Genomic DNA, 14,506 nt, shown 5'->3' on the forward strand with positions numbered 1-14,506 from the left:
TTTTTTAAGAATGGTTGCCACCAACTGATGTTTGTCAATGATATCTAAAAATAGCAAGTTCAAAAGTAAGTACAATTTTAGTTTTGTCCATGGGAGTATCTAACCTGCAGGCTCCTCAGAGGAGTAAGAAGCCATGAAGCCACCATTGGACACAGAAGAGTCAGTACGGAACACAATGGCCATGGTGTTGCCGGAGGAGTACACCTGTGTTCCTGCTGGTACTGTACCACAGAATCTCTGCAGGCGCGGGGCATCAGCCACCAACCCGTTCAGTACCTAAAAGACATAGAAGCTTATAGGTAAATAGGCAGACAGATTGACAGGCCTATACCAATAGGGTTGTACAGAACCTTTAAGCTTGTAGAAGTAACACTGGAGAAATCAAAAAAAGTTACACTGCTGAAAAAAATTAACTAGCATCACTATCTCACACACCAGATTGGTGAAAGAATTAATAAAGTTGAAAATCTTTACTGATGTGCATTGTATAATTCGTTGAGAAAAAAATTACACAACAACCGTCAATGGAAACCAAAATTATCAACCCATTGAGGGCTGGATTCTAAGTCACACCTAATATCAAACAAGAAAATTAAAATCACAAGCTGACTTGAGTGAATTTCATCACAGCAGCACATAATGTGTCTCAGTAGTGTGTATGGCCCCTGCATGCCTGTATGCTCTCCCAACAATGCCTGGGCTGCTCCTGAAGAGTCGACGGATGGTGTCCTGGGTGATTTCCTCCCAGATTTGGATCAGGGCATCAGTGAGCTCCTGGACAGTTTGTGGTGGTACTTGGCGGCGTCTGATACACCGATACATAACATCTTATAGGTGGACTATTGGATTTAGCTCAGGGGAACAATAGGTCCAGTCAATGGCATCAATTAATGAATCATCCAGGAACTGCCTACACACTTTGGACCCAAGAGGCATTGTCCAGCACCGGGAAGAGCCCAGGACCCACTGCACCAGCATAAGGTCTGACAATCGCTCTGAGGATTTCATCCTGCCACCTGACAGTCAGGGTACCGTTGGCTATGACATGGATTCTGTGCGACCCTCTGAGGGTATGGCTCTATCACTGATCCACTTCCAAAGGGGTCATGGTGGCTGGTGAACAGGCAGCATAATGTCTGTTACATGTGTGACGACCCCTCTTCCGATCCCCTGCTCTTCAATCTAGTGCTGATCCATCTGACTGTGCTATTCTGGCCTTTTATCCTTCTCAATTGACTCTCTTAAATGCTTCTCCATGTGTTGGAGTTTCTGGGTTGCAGCAGGGATTTGTTGGTGGGCTGGGGGATTCATTACAACTAGTCTGTATATTGATATCATTTTAGATGCCAAAAAAATGTATGTTGGAGCTGTGGTCTGTCTGTATTCCTATTGAGTTTTTATGGGGGGAGGTGTGATGACCCCTCCTATCCAGTAGGGGTCTGTGTTCCTTTTCCTTGTCTTGTAAGGCATGAACACATAGATAAAAGGGGCGCCAATGGCGGACCTGCCAATTCTAGCGTTCTCTGGTAAATGCCAATAGAGCTGCACGGTGCTGGGCTGTGAGACCCGGTCCCACTAGGACAGCGGTTCCCAACTTTCTTTGCAGCACACCCCCTTCTACGTCCCAACCGGTTTGGCGCACCCCCAATCCCCCCTTCAAAAAGAAGGAAAAAGAATGCAACAAAGCTTTCTTTTATCGACATACAGAACAGAGAAGAGTCTGGACTTTGCTGAGCGACATTTGTTGTCAAACCCGGGACCACCGCGTCGAGGACATTGAGCCTCTGTACATGGGGCGGCTGCCCTAACCACTGCACCACCGGCCGCCCCGCCGATGTTTGGTTTTAACTGCTGCTTGAGCAGAGAAACCAGCCTCGCAGAGATAAGTGGGGGGGCATCAAAACTCTCAAGGCTTGCTTTGCCAGGACTGTGTATGCTGTCAGTGACTCGGTCCAAAAATCCACAGGAGGCTTTCGTTTGAACTGCAACTGCAGTGCTCCATCAGATGACAGCTCGATCAGCTGCTCCTGCTCATGAAATGACAGCTGTGGGATGGGCAGGGAAACTTTAAATGGATTGCGAATCCAAGCGTGAGATGTGTCCATAGGTGGGAAGTGTTTCCGTAGCTGCTCGGCGAGTTGGTTGATGTGTCCAGGTCATTTTTCCCCAGTAACACAGTGTTATGAGACACAGGAATCATGTCCAACTTTTTTGCCTCTTTCTCTCCAATCATACACTCCACCATCTCTTTAGCCGCTGGCAAACACGTCTTCGGCAGTTGTGTGCGGCAGCCCCTTCTCCCTACTCTATAACTGAGCAGATATGAAGCCGTAATGCGTCTTTCGTAGACCCAACGCATGAATGAAACTGCATTTGTTTTTGGCTTTTCACTTATATTGCCATGTTTCGTGTGCAGTCGACAACGGAGATAAGAAGGCTTCAGATAGCTGTTTTCTAGAACCTCACTGCACACTACGCACTGAGGCTTTGGGTGATCTGTATCGCCGATCCAAGTGAAGCCCAGACCCAGATAATTTTCATCATATTTCTTTATTTTTCCCCCCGTCTGGTGTTCACCCTCATCACCTCTTTTTTGCCATCTCCTTCCCTCCACTTCAGTTTCCTCTGGCGCATTTTCTTCTCTCGGATCCGGTCCTATTCTCTCCGTCTGTTGTCTCCAAATCCTCACTCTCTCTTGGTCCCTCTCCTCCTTCATGACTAAAAACTTTGTCATGAGATGTCCCACTTGACAGTTTCCCTGATTTCAGCCAATTAAGCATGTTTGAAAGAATGAATGAAACAAGTTGGCGTGCATATACCCCAGCCTACAGTGCGTAGAAGAAGACAGTGGCTGTCTTTTTCTACGTTTCTATCAAAAATGTAGTAACAATAAAAAAAATTATAGTTTTTTTATTTAAAATAAAAGGGATTACAAAGGAAATGTTTATTGTTCATGTTTTTTTATTGTAGGCTATGGAAAAATCCCACTTAAAAAACATTGTAGCCTAATTGTGTAATATTTTTTACACCAGACAGCCATTACATTTTTCATCTCACGCACCCCGTGGTGGCAGCTCGCATACCCCTTTGGGAATCCCTGCACTAGGAATTCAGCCCTCACTACACCCTCATGGAGTCTGTTTCTGACAGTTTCGTCAGAAATATGAACACCAGTAGCCTGCTGGAGGTAATTTTGTAGAGCTCTGGCAGTGCTCTTCCTGGTCCTCCTCACACAAAGGAGCAGATACTGGTCATGCTGCTCGGTTTATATCTGATGTAACAATCGGCCTCCTGGTATATCTTCCAGGCTCTCACATATGGATGTGGATCCTGGAGGAGCTGGACTACCTTTGAACCTGATTGGGCTGCAGGTACCGCCTCATGCTCCAAATAGTGACTAGAGCACTAGCAGAACGCAAAAGAAGAACCAGTCAGGAAGGAGAAGGAGAGAGCAACTGTCTGTGGCCTCCACATCAGAACCTCCCTTGTTGCTTCTTGTCCTGCTGTCGCCTCCATTCATGTTGTCACTCATTTGCACAAAAGCATCTAAAACTGATTCACAATCACTTGTGCTTCCTAAATGAACAGATTGATGTCCATGAAGTTTAACTGAGTTGGTGTTATACTGTGTTGATTAAGTGTTCCCTTTATTTTTTGGAGCAGTGTATGAAAAAATATTCATCCTGCCCAGAGCAGCCCAGAGCAGCAGAGCATCACACAAATTGTTCACTCCTGTCTGTCAAATGGCATTGTTCCCTCCCTACTCAAAACTGCTTCAGTAATACCGATACTAAAGAAGCCTGGCCTAGACCCGAATGAATTCAATAACTATCGTCCTATCTCAAACCTCCCATTCATCTCAAAAGTTCTCGAACGTACAGTTGCCTGCCAACTTCACGACCATCTATCAAGAAACGACCTCTTTGAGCCTTTCCAGTCTGGTTTCCGTCCCCATCATAACACAGAAACAGCTCTCACTCAAATAACAAATTACCTTCTCTTAACAGCGGATTCTGGCCTACTCACCATCCTCATACTCCTAGACCTCAGTGCCGCCTTCGACACAATATCCCACACCATCCTCTTAGATCGTTTGGCCGGCGCTGGGATCTCTGGCACTGCCCTTCAGTGGTTTCATTCTTACCTGTCTGACCGTTTGCAGTTTATCCAAGGAGAAAACGCCAGATCATCACCCTCACCACTCCTCCCGGGTGTTCCACAAGGTTCTGTCCTCGGTCCCTTACTCTTCATCATCTACATCCTCCCCCTCGGTAATTCCGTCATTTTGGTATCCACTTCCACTGTTATGCTGACGACACCCAAATCTACATCACCACCAAACCAGACACTACATCACCACCAACTGCCCTCATCGACTGCCTGCAAACCATCACAAACTGGATGTCAAACAACAAGCTCAAACTCAATGGCAATAAAAGTAAAAATTCTTCTCATCGGATCCAAATCATCACTCTCCAAATCCCACCCCCTCAGTATTCTAATTGGCTTCTATTCTGGCTTTTGCTTCCTGGTCCAGCAGAGTCCACTGAGGTCCTGACCGACTGCTAACTGGCCTGACGCTGGAAACACCACATTGTAGCTCCACCTGCCCGCTGTGTGACTGCTCAACTACTCCTGCTTTTGGTCTTCAGCAACATTGTTGGATGGATCCATCTCGGCGTGGCTGTGCCTGCTGCCACGGACTACTACTTGATACATGCTTCTGTTAATGCCACCACTACTGTTAATGCTACTACTACTATACTACCAACACCAAATGCAGTTGGAACCCAAGGGCCTGGGCTGCACGAGATTTCTGCCTAAAAGCCTATTAAGGCAGTTTGTTCTCGCCACTGTCGCTGTAAAGCTTTCCCCTGGGTGATGTTGTGACTTTGAAATTGTGTTGCTCTTGAAATTTTGAGCGTATTCTAGTCCTGCTCAATGTTAAGTGTCCTGAGATGACTTCTGTTGTTTGACACTATGAAATTTAATTGAATTGAATTTATCATGTAAGGTGACCTTGGATGGTTGAAAGGCGCCAACAAATGAAATGTATTATTATTATTATTATTGTTTCGGTTTCTGGGGTTTTTGTAGTCATTCTGTCTTGTGCGGTCATTGTTTCTGTCTGCCTCTGTTCGCGTCTGTCCATGCCTCTTGTCCACGTCTTCTCCTGCTCATGTTCCTGCCGGTTTCAAGTCCCTTTAAGGTATGTTTTTGGTTTTCCATGTCTCAGCCACAGCCAAGCTACCGGCCTCAGCCCATGCCTCAGCTCCGGCCTTAGACCATGCCTCAGCCACGGCACAGCTACCAGCCCGTGCCTCAGCTCGATGTTTTTTGTCGGCTGCCCAGCCGATGCCTGCTAGGTCATCCCCTTTAACGGCATGGCTGACAACGGTTCCTGCTGCTTTGTCAGCGGCCCGGTCGACACCTGCCAATGGTTCTCAGTTGGCGGCTTGGTCGATACCTGCCAGTGGTCCTGAGTCGGCGGGGGTCCGCTCGTCGCCTCTTTCTGCATCAGCAGAGCCTCTGCCCTCTCAAGTTCCGGCCTGGGCGGCGCCTCAGCCATTCCCAGTCACTGCACCGGCGGAGCCTCAGCAGCCTGCAGTACCTGCCCAACCTCCTGCCCCGGCCTCCCGGGCAGTCTTTTGGGGTTTTTGTAGTCATTCTGTCTTGTGTTGTCACTTGTTTTTCTTGTCTTGTCCATGTCATGACTGTGGGTTTTTGTAGTGTTGTTTTCCTGTTTTATTTTGTAGTCCTTATCTTGTACTTCCTGGTCCTTGTTGTTTCTGCTGTCTTGACTTCCCCACCCTCTCGTGTTGATTACCCTAGCTGCCCTAGTGTGTTTCACCTGTCCCTCGTCAGCTCCCTGCCTCCCTGTGTATTTAGTCAGTGGGTGCAGTCGAATAGTCAAAAAATATGGTCCTAACTCCTATTCCTAACTCCTATTCCTTGACCTCTGGGGAAAACGTCACAGGGTTAAGGAAAGGCGATAGGAGAACTCAAAAGGAGTTAGGAAAAGTCGACCGCAGTGCTCAGAGAATCCGACCGGACTTTCACTAAGCTACGTCATTATAACGCGGCCGCTGATGATTGACAGCTGATGATCGGCACCGGCGATTGACGTGCGTCTGCGCTGGAGAAACTACAATACTGGACTACAAAAAACGCGTCGTCCACTTCTCCACATGTTGGTTTGATAAACAGCTGGTTCACTGACTGGCTTCAGGTCCAGCAGCTCCTCCTTCCTGTTTGACCGTTTGCTTTATTTACATTTCATTTGTGGTTTTAGTTTAGTTTTTGTCAAGTTTGTAACATGATTGAAATACATAAAAAAAATACCATTCAATTATTATCACTGTCCACACACATTTATGATCACTATTCCAATTACAGTCTGCATGAAAGTAATTGTTAAATATGCAAATGTACATATCGTTTGTGATCATGAACGGCCGAGGTGTGCGGCACTTTAAATGTTGCTCTCGCAAAGAATTGTGGGTCGGCGTGATCTCCTTTCCTTTCGCATAGGAAGGTCCGTTGCATCCTATGCTAAAGGAGCTCTGAAAGGAAGCATTGGAGCTCCTTTCCTTTGCAGTTAGAGAATTCGAACAGCTCTTATCATGGCGGCCACTTGTTTACTTCCGGGTCACTTCTTCAGTTAGGAACCTTCCTAAGCAAAATAGACTATTCGACTGCACCCAGTGTCTTCCCTTCACTCCTTGTCCAGCCTTTTTCTTCATACTTTGTCCTGCCTTTTTTGTTGCTACTTGACCTTGCTGTTTTTTTGCTACTTTCCCCAGTTTTTTTTGTTCCTGAATCCCTGGTTTTTGTATTAACTTAAATAAAGCTCGCTTTTTGTTTCTCCCTATCTCGCCCCCATGTCTAAGTTACTGCATTTGGGTTCCTCCTCCCATTCCCATAGTTTTCCCTTTTTACCCGTCGTGACAGTCAGCCTTGTATTTTCAGTTATCTCAAACAAAGGCTAGAAATATTGACACTCGTCTGAGGCCTTAAAACAGCCAGCCTTTTAGTTTTTGTTTTTTTTTGGTTTAATAATCCCCAAAAAGCACTGTAATTAATCCCTAGTGATTCCTTTATATTTCATAGGATCTGCTCACCAAATGACAAACATTTTGTGTCTATGTTCATTTTCTGGTTTTTAAAATAATTTGTCCACTTCTTTGAGATATTAACTGCTGATTCCTCTGCTAACACATTTAAGGTGTGACAAGCAAAACAATTAATAAACGACCAACCACAATGTGGTTAAACATGAAAATATAAATGAGGAAAAAGCTAAACTGGAAAAAGTAAAGTGAAGAAAAACAAAAGGAAATAATGGACTCACATCAACATAGTCATATATACAGGAAGTACCAGAGTCCTCCAGCCGCAGGTCATTGATGGTGAGAGTCACTCGGCGGCCCATTGGCACTAACAGCTCCCAGCGACACACTCGGCTATGTGGGTACAAGTTGGGGTAGTTGGGCGAGGAGATCGTTCCTGAGGGAGCATTCAGCTCTCCTCCACATACTGTTATTGGAGGAGAGGAAACATAAAACAAAGAGAAACTTTCAACATGAAACATAACATTTATTTATTTAAGAATAAAACAAAACGGGGGGGCTGCACGGTGGTGTAGTGGGTAGCACTCTCGCCTCACAGCAAGAGGGTCCTGGGTTCGATTCCCGGGTCGGCCCGGGTTCCTTCTGTGTGGAGTTTGCATGTTCTCCCCGTGTAAGCGTGGGTTCTCTCCGGGTTCTCCGGCTTCCTCCCACAGTCCAAAGACATGCAAGATGGGGATAGGTTAATTGGTGACTCTAAATTGCCTGTAGGTGTGAATGTGAGAGTGAATGGTTGTCTGTCTCTACATGTCGGCCCTGCGATAGACTGGCGGCCTGTCCAGGGTGTACAGTGCCTTCGCCCAATGACAGCTGGGATTGGCTCCAGCCCCCCCGCGACCCTAAATACAGGATAAGCGGTAGAAAATGGATGGATGGAAACAAAACGGGCTACTGTTTTATTAACTATTTCTAAATGAGAGCAAATATGGGGCTATTAAATGTAAAGGTTTGTCCACACCAAACTCCATGCGATTTTAGTTTGACTACAGGATCAGTTGTGTTTATTCATGGGATCAATTGTGTTTATTCACATCACAGAGATGGGGCTGCTTACTTTGATGTTGAGAGCGACCAGATTTCATCCATCATGGCTGAAAAAACACTATTGCTGCTTTGTACATGTCCTCCTAGCTGAGTGCCTGGTTTCCCTGAGCAAGACACCTCACCCCAATTGCTCCTGACGAGCTGGCTGTCGCCCTGGTTGGTGTGTGAATGTGTGTATGAATGAGTGAATGTCAGTCATTCCTGTAAAGCGCTTTGGAATACAGCGCTATATAAATGAGGCCATTTACCATTTACCATTTTTAGATTTGCTCCAGCATTTACTAGTTTTGGAATTGATTCAAACAACAATACGCTGGCTCATGTTGACAAAGGTTTGGAACCAAGTGGACACAAATGATTCTTACCACGGTGAGCAATAAACAAGCCTAAAACGAGAGGCAACAGTTTGGGCTGTGTTCTTTCTAAACACTACGGAGCGATGTAACGTTGCGATGAGCGCCTCAACTAATTCTTAGCCATAGTACTATTTGTTAGCTAGCCCGTCAAGCAGGTGGTGGCTTTAAGTTTTAGGCTTAGCCATTATAAGGCCATTTAAAAGATTGGGAGAACTTGACCCCCACAACCCTGAATACAGGATAAGCGGTAGACATTGGATGGCTGGATGGAAAGACGACACTAACCATGACAGTTTAATGAGTTTTACTTTGTTTCTGTTCAGTTTGAAAAAAGTTACAATTTGCTGTGGCCAAAAACTTGGTTCCAATATGATCGATCGCTCAAAATTGATGCCTTGGTGATGCGCTCTTTTGTGTTTTTCATGTGGTCTTCAGTTCCCTCTTACTCATCCCATTCATCAGGGAAGAACTGCTGAATGTTCAACAGTTCACCCTCCGACTTTTTTCTCCGGTCTTTGCTAACTTTTTCGGAGATATTGGTTGGAGGCTCAGCAGCTCTATGGACCTTAGAGGAGACGCACGTGAGGGAAGAACGCTGGAGTGTTGGAGAAGCTGCAACAGTGCGGACACCGAACACCCCTATATTAAAGGTCTCTCTGTTTCATCTTCTCCCAACCTACAGGCACAATCTAAAACCTGCAAAGACTGTAGTCCAAACTGTGAGATTGACCAATGAGTCAGTGTTGGAGCTCCAGGCTGCTTTGACAGCACCGATGGATGTTTTTGAGGCTGCATCTACAGACCTGGTTCACAGAAAAACTCAGGCCAAGGAGGAGGCCTACAAAAGTGGGGACAGGATCAACCAGAAACACACTGATGAAAGAGATCAGAGTAGCAAAGAGGGGCTACACTGAAAAGCTGAAAAAAGTATTTTCAGCTAATGATCCACTGTCTGTGGGGGGGGGGCAAAAAAGGGACAGGAGGCAGAAGGTAAGGCTGGTAAAAACCTCATCTAACACCTGGACCGTCAGCACTGGTGTCCCTCAGGGATGTGTGCTCTCCCCACTGCTCTTCTCACTCTACACAAATGACTGCACCTCAGGAGACCAGTCTGTTCAACTCCTGAAATTTGTCTGCATACGGAGGTGGAACAGCTGGCTCTGTGGTGTCATCATAACAACCTGGAGCTGAACACGCTCAAGGAGGAACATGCTCAGGAAGAGACCCCCTGTAAATAATGTTATGTTTACATTTTATAGTTTGTTATCTTTGTTTTAGTTGTATGTCTATTTATGTGTGTGAAATTCCTAGGTGTTTACACTTACTTGGCCAATAAAACTGATTCTGATACCTATTATACAGGGTCAGAATTGCTGATAACGATAACTCTACTTTTTATTGTTAAAAGTGACCTAAGTATTTTCATTTAGGGGAGAGCAGTGCTTTGTGATTTATCAATTATGCCTCATCAATGAGGTCAATCTGAATACATTTACATGACCACTAAATTATTATTATAATTATTGCATTCTATGTTCTAATCTTTAATTAATCAGCATCTTTTTTTAATCCCTCAGGAAATTACAGCTGCAGCTCCATAAGTGTAAGGAAGAAAGAGAGAGTCCTGTGCTCATAAATAAAGAGCCTCTCAAGTCAAATAAGTATAAAAGTAATGCACTTATTTTTGCACATAAATAAAGTTTGAAATAGGTCCAACTAGAAGCAAGAAACTGGAATCAATCCTATTGGACCTAAAATGAATCTTAAAAAATGAGACAGTCTGCTAGGTGTGATGAGAAAACTTTTTCTTTTGAAGTCTAAATGGATCAATTAACAGTTTATTTAGACCAGGCTTGGTGATTATTGGAAGAATGTAAAGAGTTAAACATTCAGATTTGATGAGCTTTTTTTTGTTTCTGTCAAGTTTGATTTGGTGTGAGATAAGTGTTTCTACAAACATTTGTGAAAGAATGGGTTGCTCTCAGGAGCTCAGTGAATTCCAGCGTGGTACGGTGATAGGATGCCACCTGTGCAATAAGGCCAGTCGTGAAATTTCCTCACTCCTAAATATTTTACAGTCAACTGTGAGTGGGATTAAAACAAAGTGGAAGTGATTGGGAATGACAGCAACTCAGCCAAGAAGCGGTAGGCCACGAAAAATGAAGAAGCGGGGTCAGCGAATGCTGAGGCGCATAGTGAGCAGAGGTCACCAACTTTCTGCAATCAATCGCTACAGACCTCCAAACTTCATGTGGCCTTCAGATTAGTTTAAGAACTGTGTGTAGAGTGCTTCATGGAATGGGTTTCCATGGCGAGCAGCTGCATCCAAGCCATACATCAGCAAGTGAAATGCAAAGCGTCGGATGCAGTGGTGTAAAGCACATCTCTGGAGTGACGAATCAGGCTTCTTCATCTGGCAATCTGATGGACAGGTCTGGGTTTGGCGGTTGCCAGGAGAACGGTACTTGTCTGACTGCATTGTGCCACGTGTAAAGTTTGGTGGAGGGGGGATTATGGTGTGGGGTTGTTTGTCCGGAGCTGGGCTTGGCCCCTTAGTTCCAGTGAAAGGAACCAGGCCTTCCCGTCCAACATCAGTTTGTGACCTCACAAATGTGCTTCTGGAAGAATGGTCAAAAATTCACATAGACACACTCCTAAACCTTGTGGAAAGCCTTCCTAGAAGAGTTGAAGCTGTTATAGCTGCAAAGGGTGGACCAACGTCATATTAAACCCTATGGATTAAGAATGGCTGAATATATTTTTTGATCGGTTCATAACTCTTCAATAACCCTTTGAAAATGATCATACCTTCCACGCTTGCCTCAAAGGTCAGGCTGAAGCCAGCTGCATTTCCATTGGTGTCACTGACAAATCTGACATAAGCAAAACTGTCAGATGTGTCCATGGAAGCTGGAAGGTTCCCGCCGCAGTGTCTGCCCAGTAGGCGTCCTACACAGACGGACAACACAAAACACACAGTATATGTGACAGTGGATACAAGACATCTTCAACTTCAACTTTTTATTTGTCAATTTCTTCCATTTACCACACAAAATAAACCGAAACAATTTTTCTCCCCATCCCACGGTGAGATAAAGTGCACAGGCCCAACAGAAAAAAAACAACACACTGGGGTAAACAATAAACAATAAAGTGCACAACATATTACTAATACTAGAAAAAAAACAAGAGAGGAGGGGGTGGGAGAGAGTTCAGCTTCCTTGCAGCCTAGTGGATGAAGCTGAGGGGAGAGAGGAGAGAGAGTTCAGCATCCTGACAGCCTGGTGGATGAAGCTGTTTGTTAGTCTGGTGGAGCGGGCATGGAGGCTTTGGTACCTTCTCCCGGAGGGCAGGAGGCTGAAAAGACTGTGTGCGGGGTGGCTGGCGTCACTAACAATCATAGTGGCTTTTCAGGTGAAGCGGCTGGTGTATATGTCTTTCAAGGAAGGCAGGTGGGCACCAATGATCCTTCCGGCTGTGTTCACTACACGCTGCAGGGCTTTCCTGTTGAGGTCAGTGCAGCTCCCGCCCCACACAGTGGGGCATCTAAGCATCTTGTCGTGTCTCACACAATGTGGTTTTTGCAGTCTTTCTTCCCTCCATTTATTTCCTTATAATTGAATTCTCATTTAGACATATGTGACCCGCCACGGCAAAACCAGCAACAAGTCGGGTGGGACGAATTCGCCTAAATGACGAAATAAGCTTTTTTTTTTTTTTTAATTAGTGATTTTCGTTTTTTTGCAATATATGCAAGTTGAGATCATGAAGAAGCCACTCCATGTTTCAGATAACAGTATTGGTTGCCTTAAAAGTATACATTTTGTATTTGTAGTTTCAGAAAAAATCAGTTCATGCAGTTCATTTCCATACTGATTACCGTTGGCCATTCATGCGCTGTTGTTATTTTTTTTGGCCAATCAGCTGCACGTTAGAAGCGAAACACATGGCTACTTATTCAGCGCCCATGTCAGCCGTAGCGGAGGAGCTGGAGCGGAAGATATCAGACGCTATCCGATATCAGACATCTACGGTTACATTTCAACGGGATAAAGACAGCGAAATGGAGGAAATCCGAAACTTTGACTGCAAATGCTACGGAAGAAGAAAGGAGAACTCTCTCCTTGGAAGACATTCATGTAGCGACAAACTTTCTCAAGAGCTTATGCACAGCATACGGATGGATTCTTTAGCTGCTGAAAGAGAGCAAACGGACATACAGTAGTTACGTCGGAGATGAGTGCATCCACCAAAAAGCCGCAAAAGAAAGTCCACCCGAAAAGAAAGTCCGCCCTGACCTCTTATTTCATCGGAGCCAACGAAGTCTGCAGGAATACTTTTCAGTTTCTTACGGGGTGAGTTTCCGTTAACATCCAAGTTATCTACTTTGCTTAGCTAGCTAAGCTAGCTCAGTACTGTCGTTTTACAAGTATATGCACGTCGAAACTAAGCTGTAATGGGAGGTTTTTGCCTCGTAATGTGGGCATCTGATAGTAAGGTGCCAAGAGGCCTGTTGGCATTGCTTGAATTGACTGTGATGCTAATAGTTTAGCAACTAGCCTACCTGAGGACAATAGGCTAGTTGCTAAATCATTAGCACTAGCTACTTAGATGGTGCCTGTTAGCATGACACATGATGTGAAGCTTCTTTGTTTTCTTTTTCAGAATTGGCAAAGACACCCTGACGGATATAATCAAACACTTTGAGGAGAATGGACCTGGACTAAATTCACTTTATTCTAGTACTGACTGTACTCTATGATTTTTTCCCCTCCAATGCTTACATTGTACACTTTAAGCATTTCCATTTCAATAAAGTACCTTCTAATGTGATCAGTCCAGTAAAGTGCTTAACGAAAATAACACTACATCAACATTACCTACATGATAACTGCATTTGATAACCATTGTTCAAACCACTACAATAATTTCTGCCCTGCAGGCTAACAGATACCAGATATCACTAAGTGACATCTGTAGGGGGAGGGCTTATCTGAATACGATGCAAATGAGCACCATTGTGTTTCCTTCCTCACCAGGTGAGGGGAGGTGAGCTGAGATTTGCAAATCTTTCAGGCCAGTTTTCTCAGTGAATGGTTTTCAGAGAAGCATACATTCAAATGGCCACAACTTCGTCAAATATTCGGATTTCAATGTGTTAGACATCATTGGAAAGCTTAGAAACTACACTTTCAGAATCTGTGAATAACTCAAAATGCCCCGAGGTCGACTTGTTCCTGGTTTTGCCGTGGCTGGTCACATATACACTTCTGCTGGGAAACCAAATGTATATTATGATTGGTGCCAATGAATAGGCTTAATCACGCCCCTTCCTGTTTCCCCCATAGGATATTATTTAAGAATAAATATGTCAGATTACAAGTCAATGGAGGGAGACAAATATAATCATTTTTAGTTAGCAAACTTAGCTACGTTTCATCACAAATGTAACATTATCTTAATGTGTTTTATCCTGCAACTCTTTTATCATCTGGGAAAATAAAGAACGCCAAGATCTGTTTAACAGTCTTATCACAAACTAAGACTTTGTTGTGTAAAATGATCCTTTAAATTGAGAAACAGCCCCTGTATCTGCATTTTGTAAGTGCTTAAGGACAGGAAGGAAGGTCAGATATACAATACTAGATATACTGTTTGCTGATTGTCCTGTGTCATCATGTGATAAAAATAGATGACTCACCCTTTTGCTTTCCTTGCAGTTATCAATGTGTATAAAACACTGACACACCAAATGTTCCACATTCACCTGCCCAGTTGGATCCTATATTAAGGTGTCTGGTATAATCAAGTGTTCTATCACCTTAGCAAGGAAAAGACAGGGCGTAGTTAAAAATAGAATAGAATAGCCTCAGATGAGACCACCCTGTGTGTTTGTATGTTTTTGCATAAATAACTAAGAACCCTGTAGAAAGGGGAGACTTGTCCACTTGTGGAGACATTGATTGTTTGTAAAGCTTT

General features: G+C 44.4%; 1 protein-coding gene across 1 annotated transcript in view; it reads right to left on the bottom strand.

Moving 5' to 3' along the window:
- cubn (cubilin (intrinsic factor-cobalamin receptor)) overlaps positions 1 to 14,506 on the bottom strand; it is a gene marked incomplete at its 5' end in the record, with an annotated part of 190,573 nt that overhangs the window by 60,423 nt on the left and 115,644 nt on the right. The window contains 3 exons of the mRNA XM_084033641.1: positions 105 to 276; positions 7,352 to 7,536; positions 11,336 to 11,476. Coding sequence (XP_083889767.1) covers positions 105 to 276; positions 7,352 to 7,536; positions 11,336 to 11,476 — 498 coding nt within the window. The remainder of the gene's footprint in view (positions 1 to 104; positions 277 to 7,351; positions 7,537 to 11,335; positions 11,477 to 14,506) is intronic.

Source organism: Eutrigla gurnardus (genome assembly GCF_963514095.1).
Source record: "Eutrigla gurnardus genome assembly, chromosome: 18".
Taxonomy (NCBI): domain Eukaryota; kingdom Metazoa; phylum Chordata; class Actinopteri; order Perciformes; family Triglidae; genus Eutrigla; species Eutrigla gurnardus.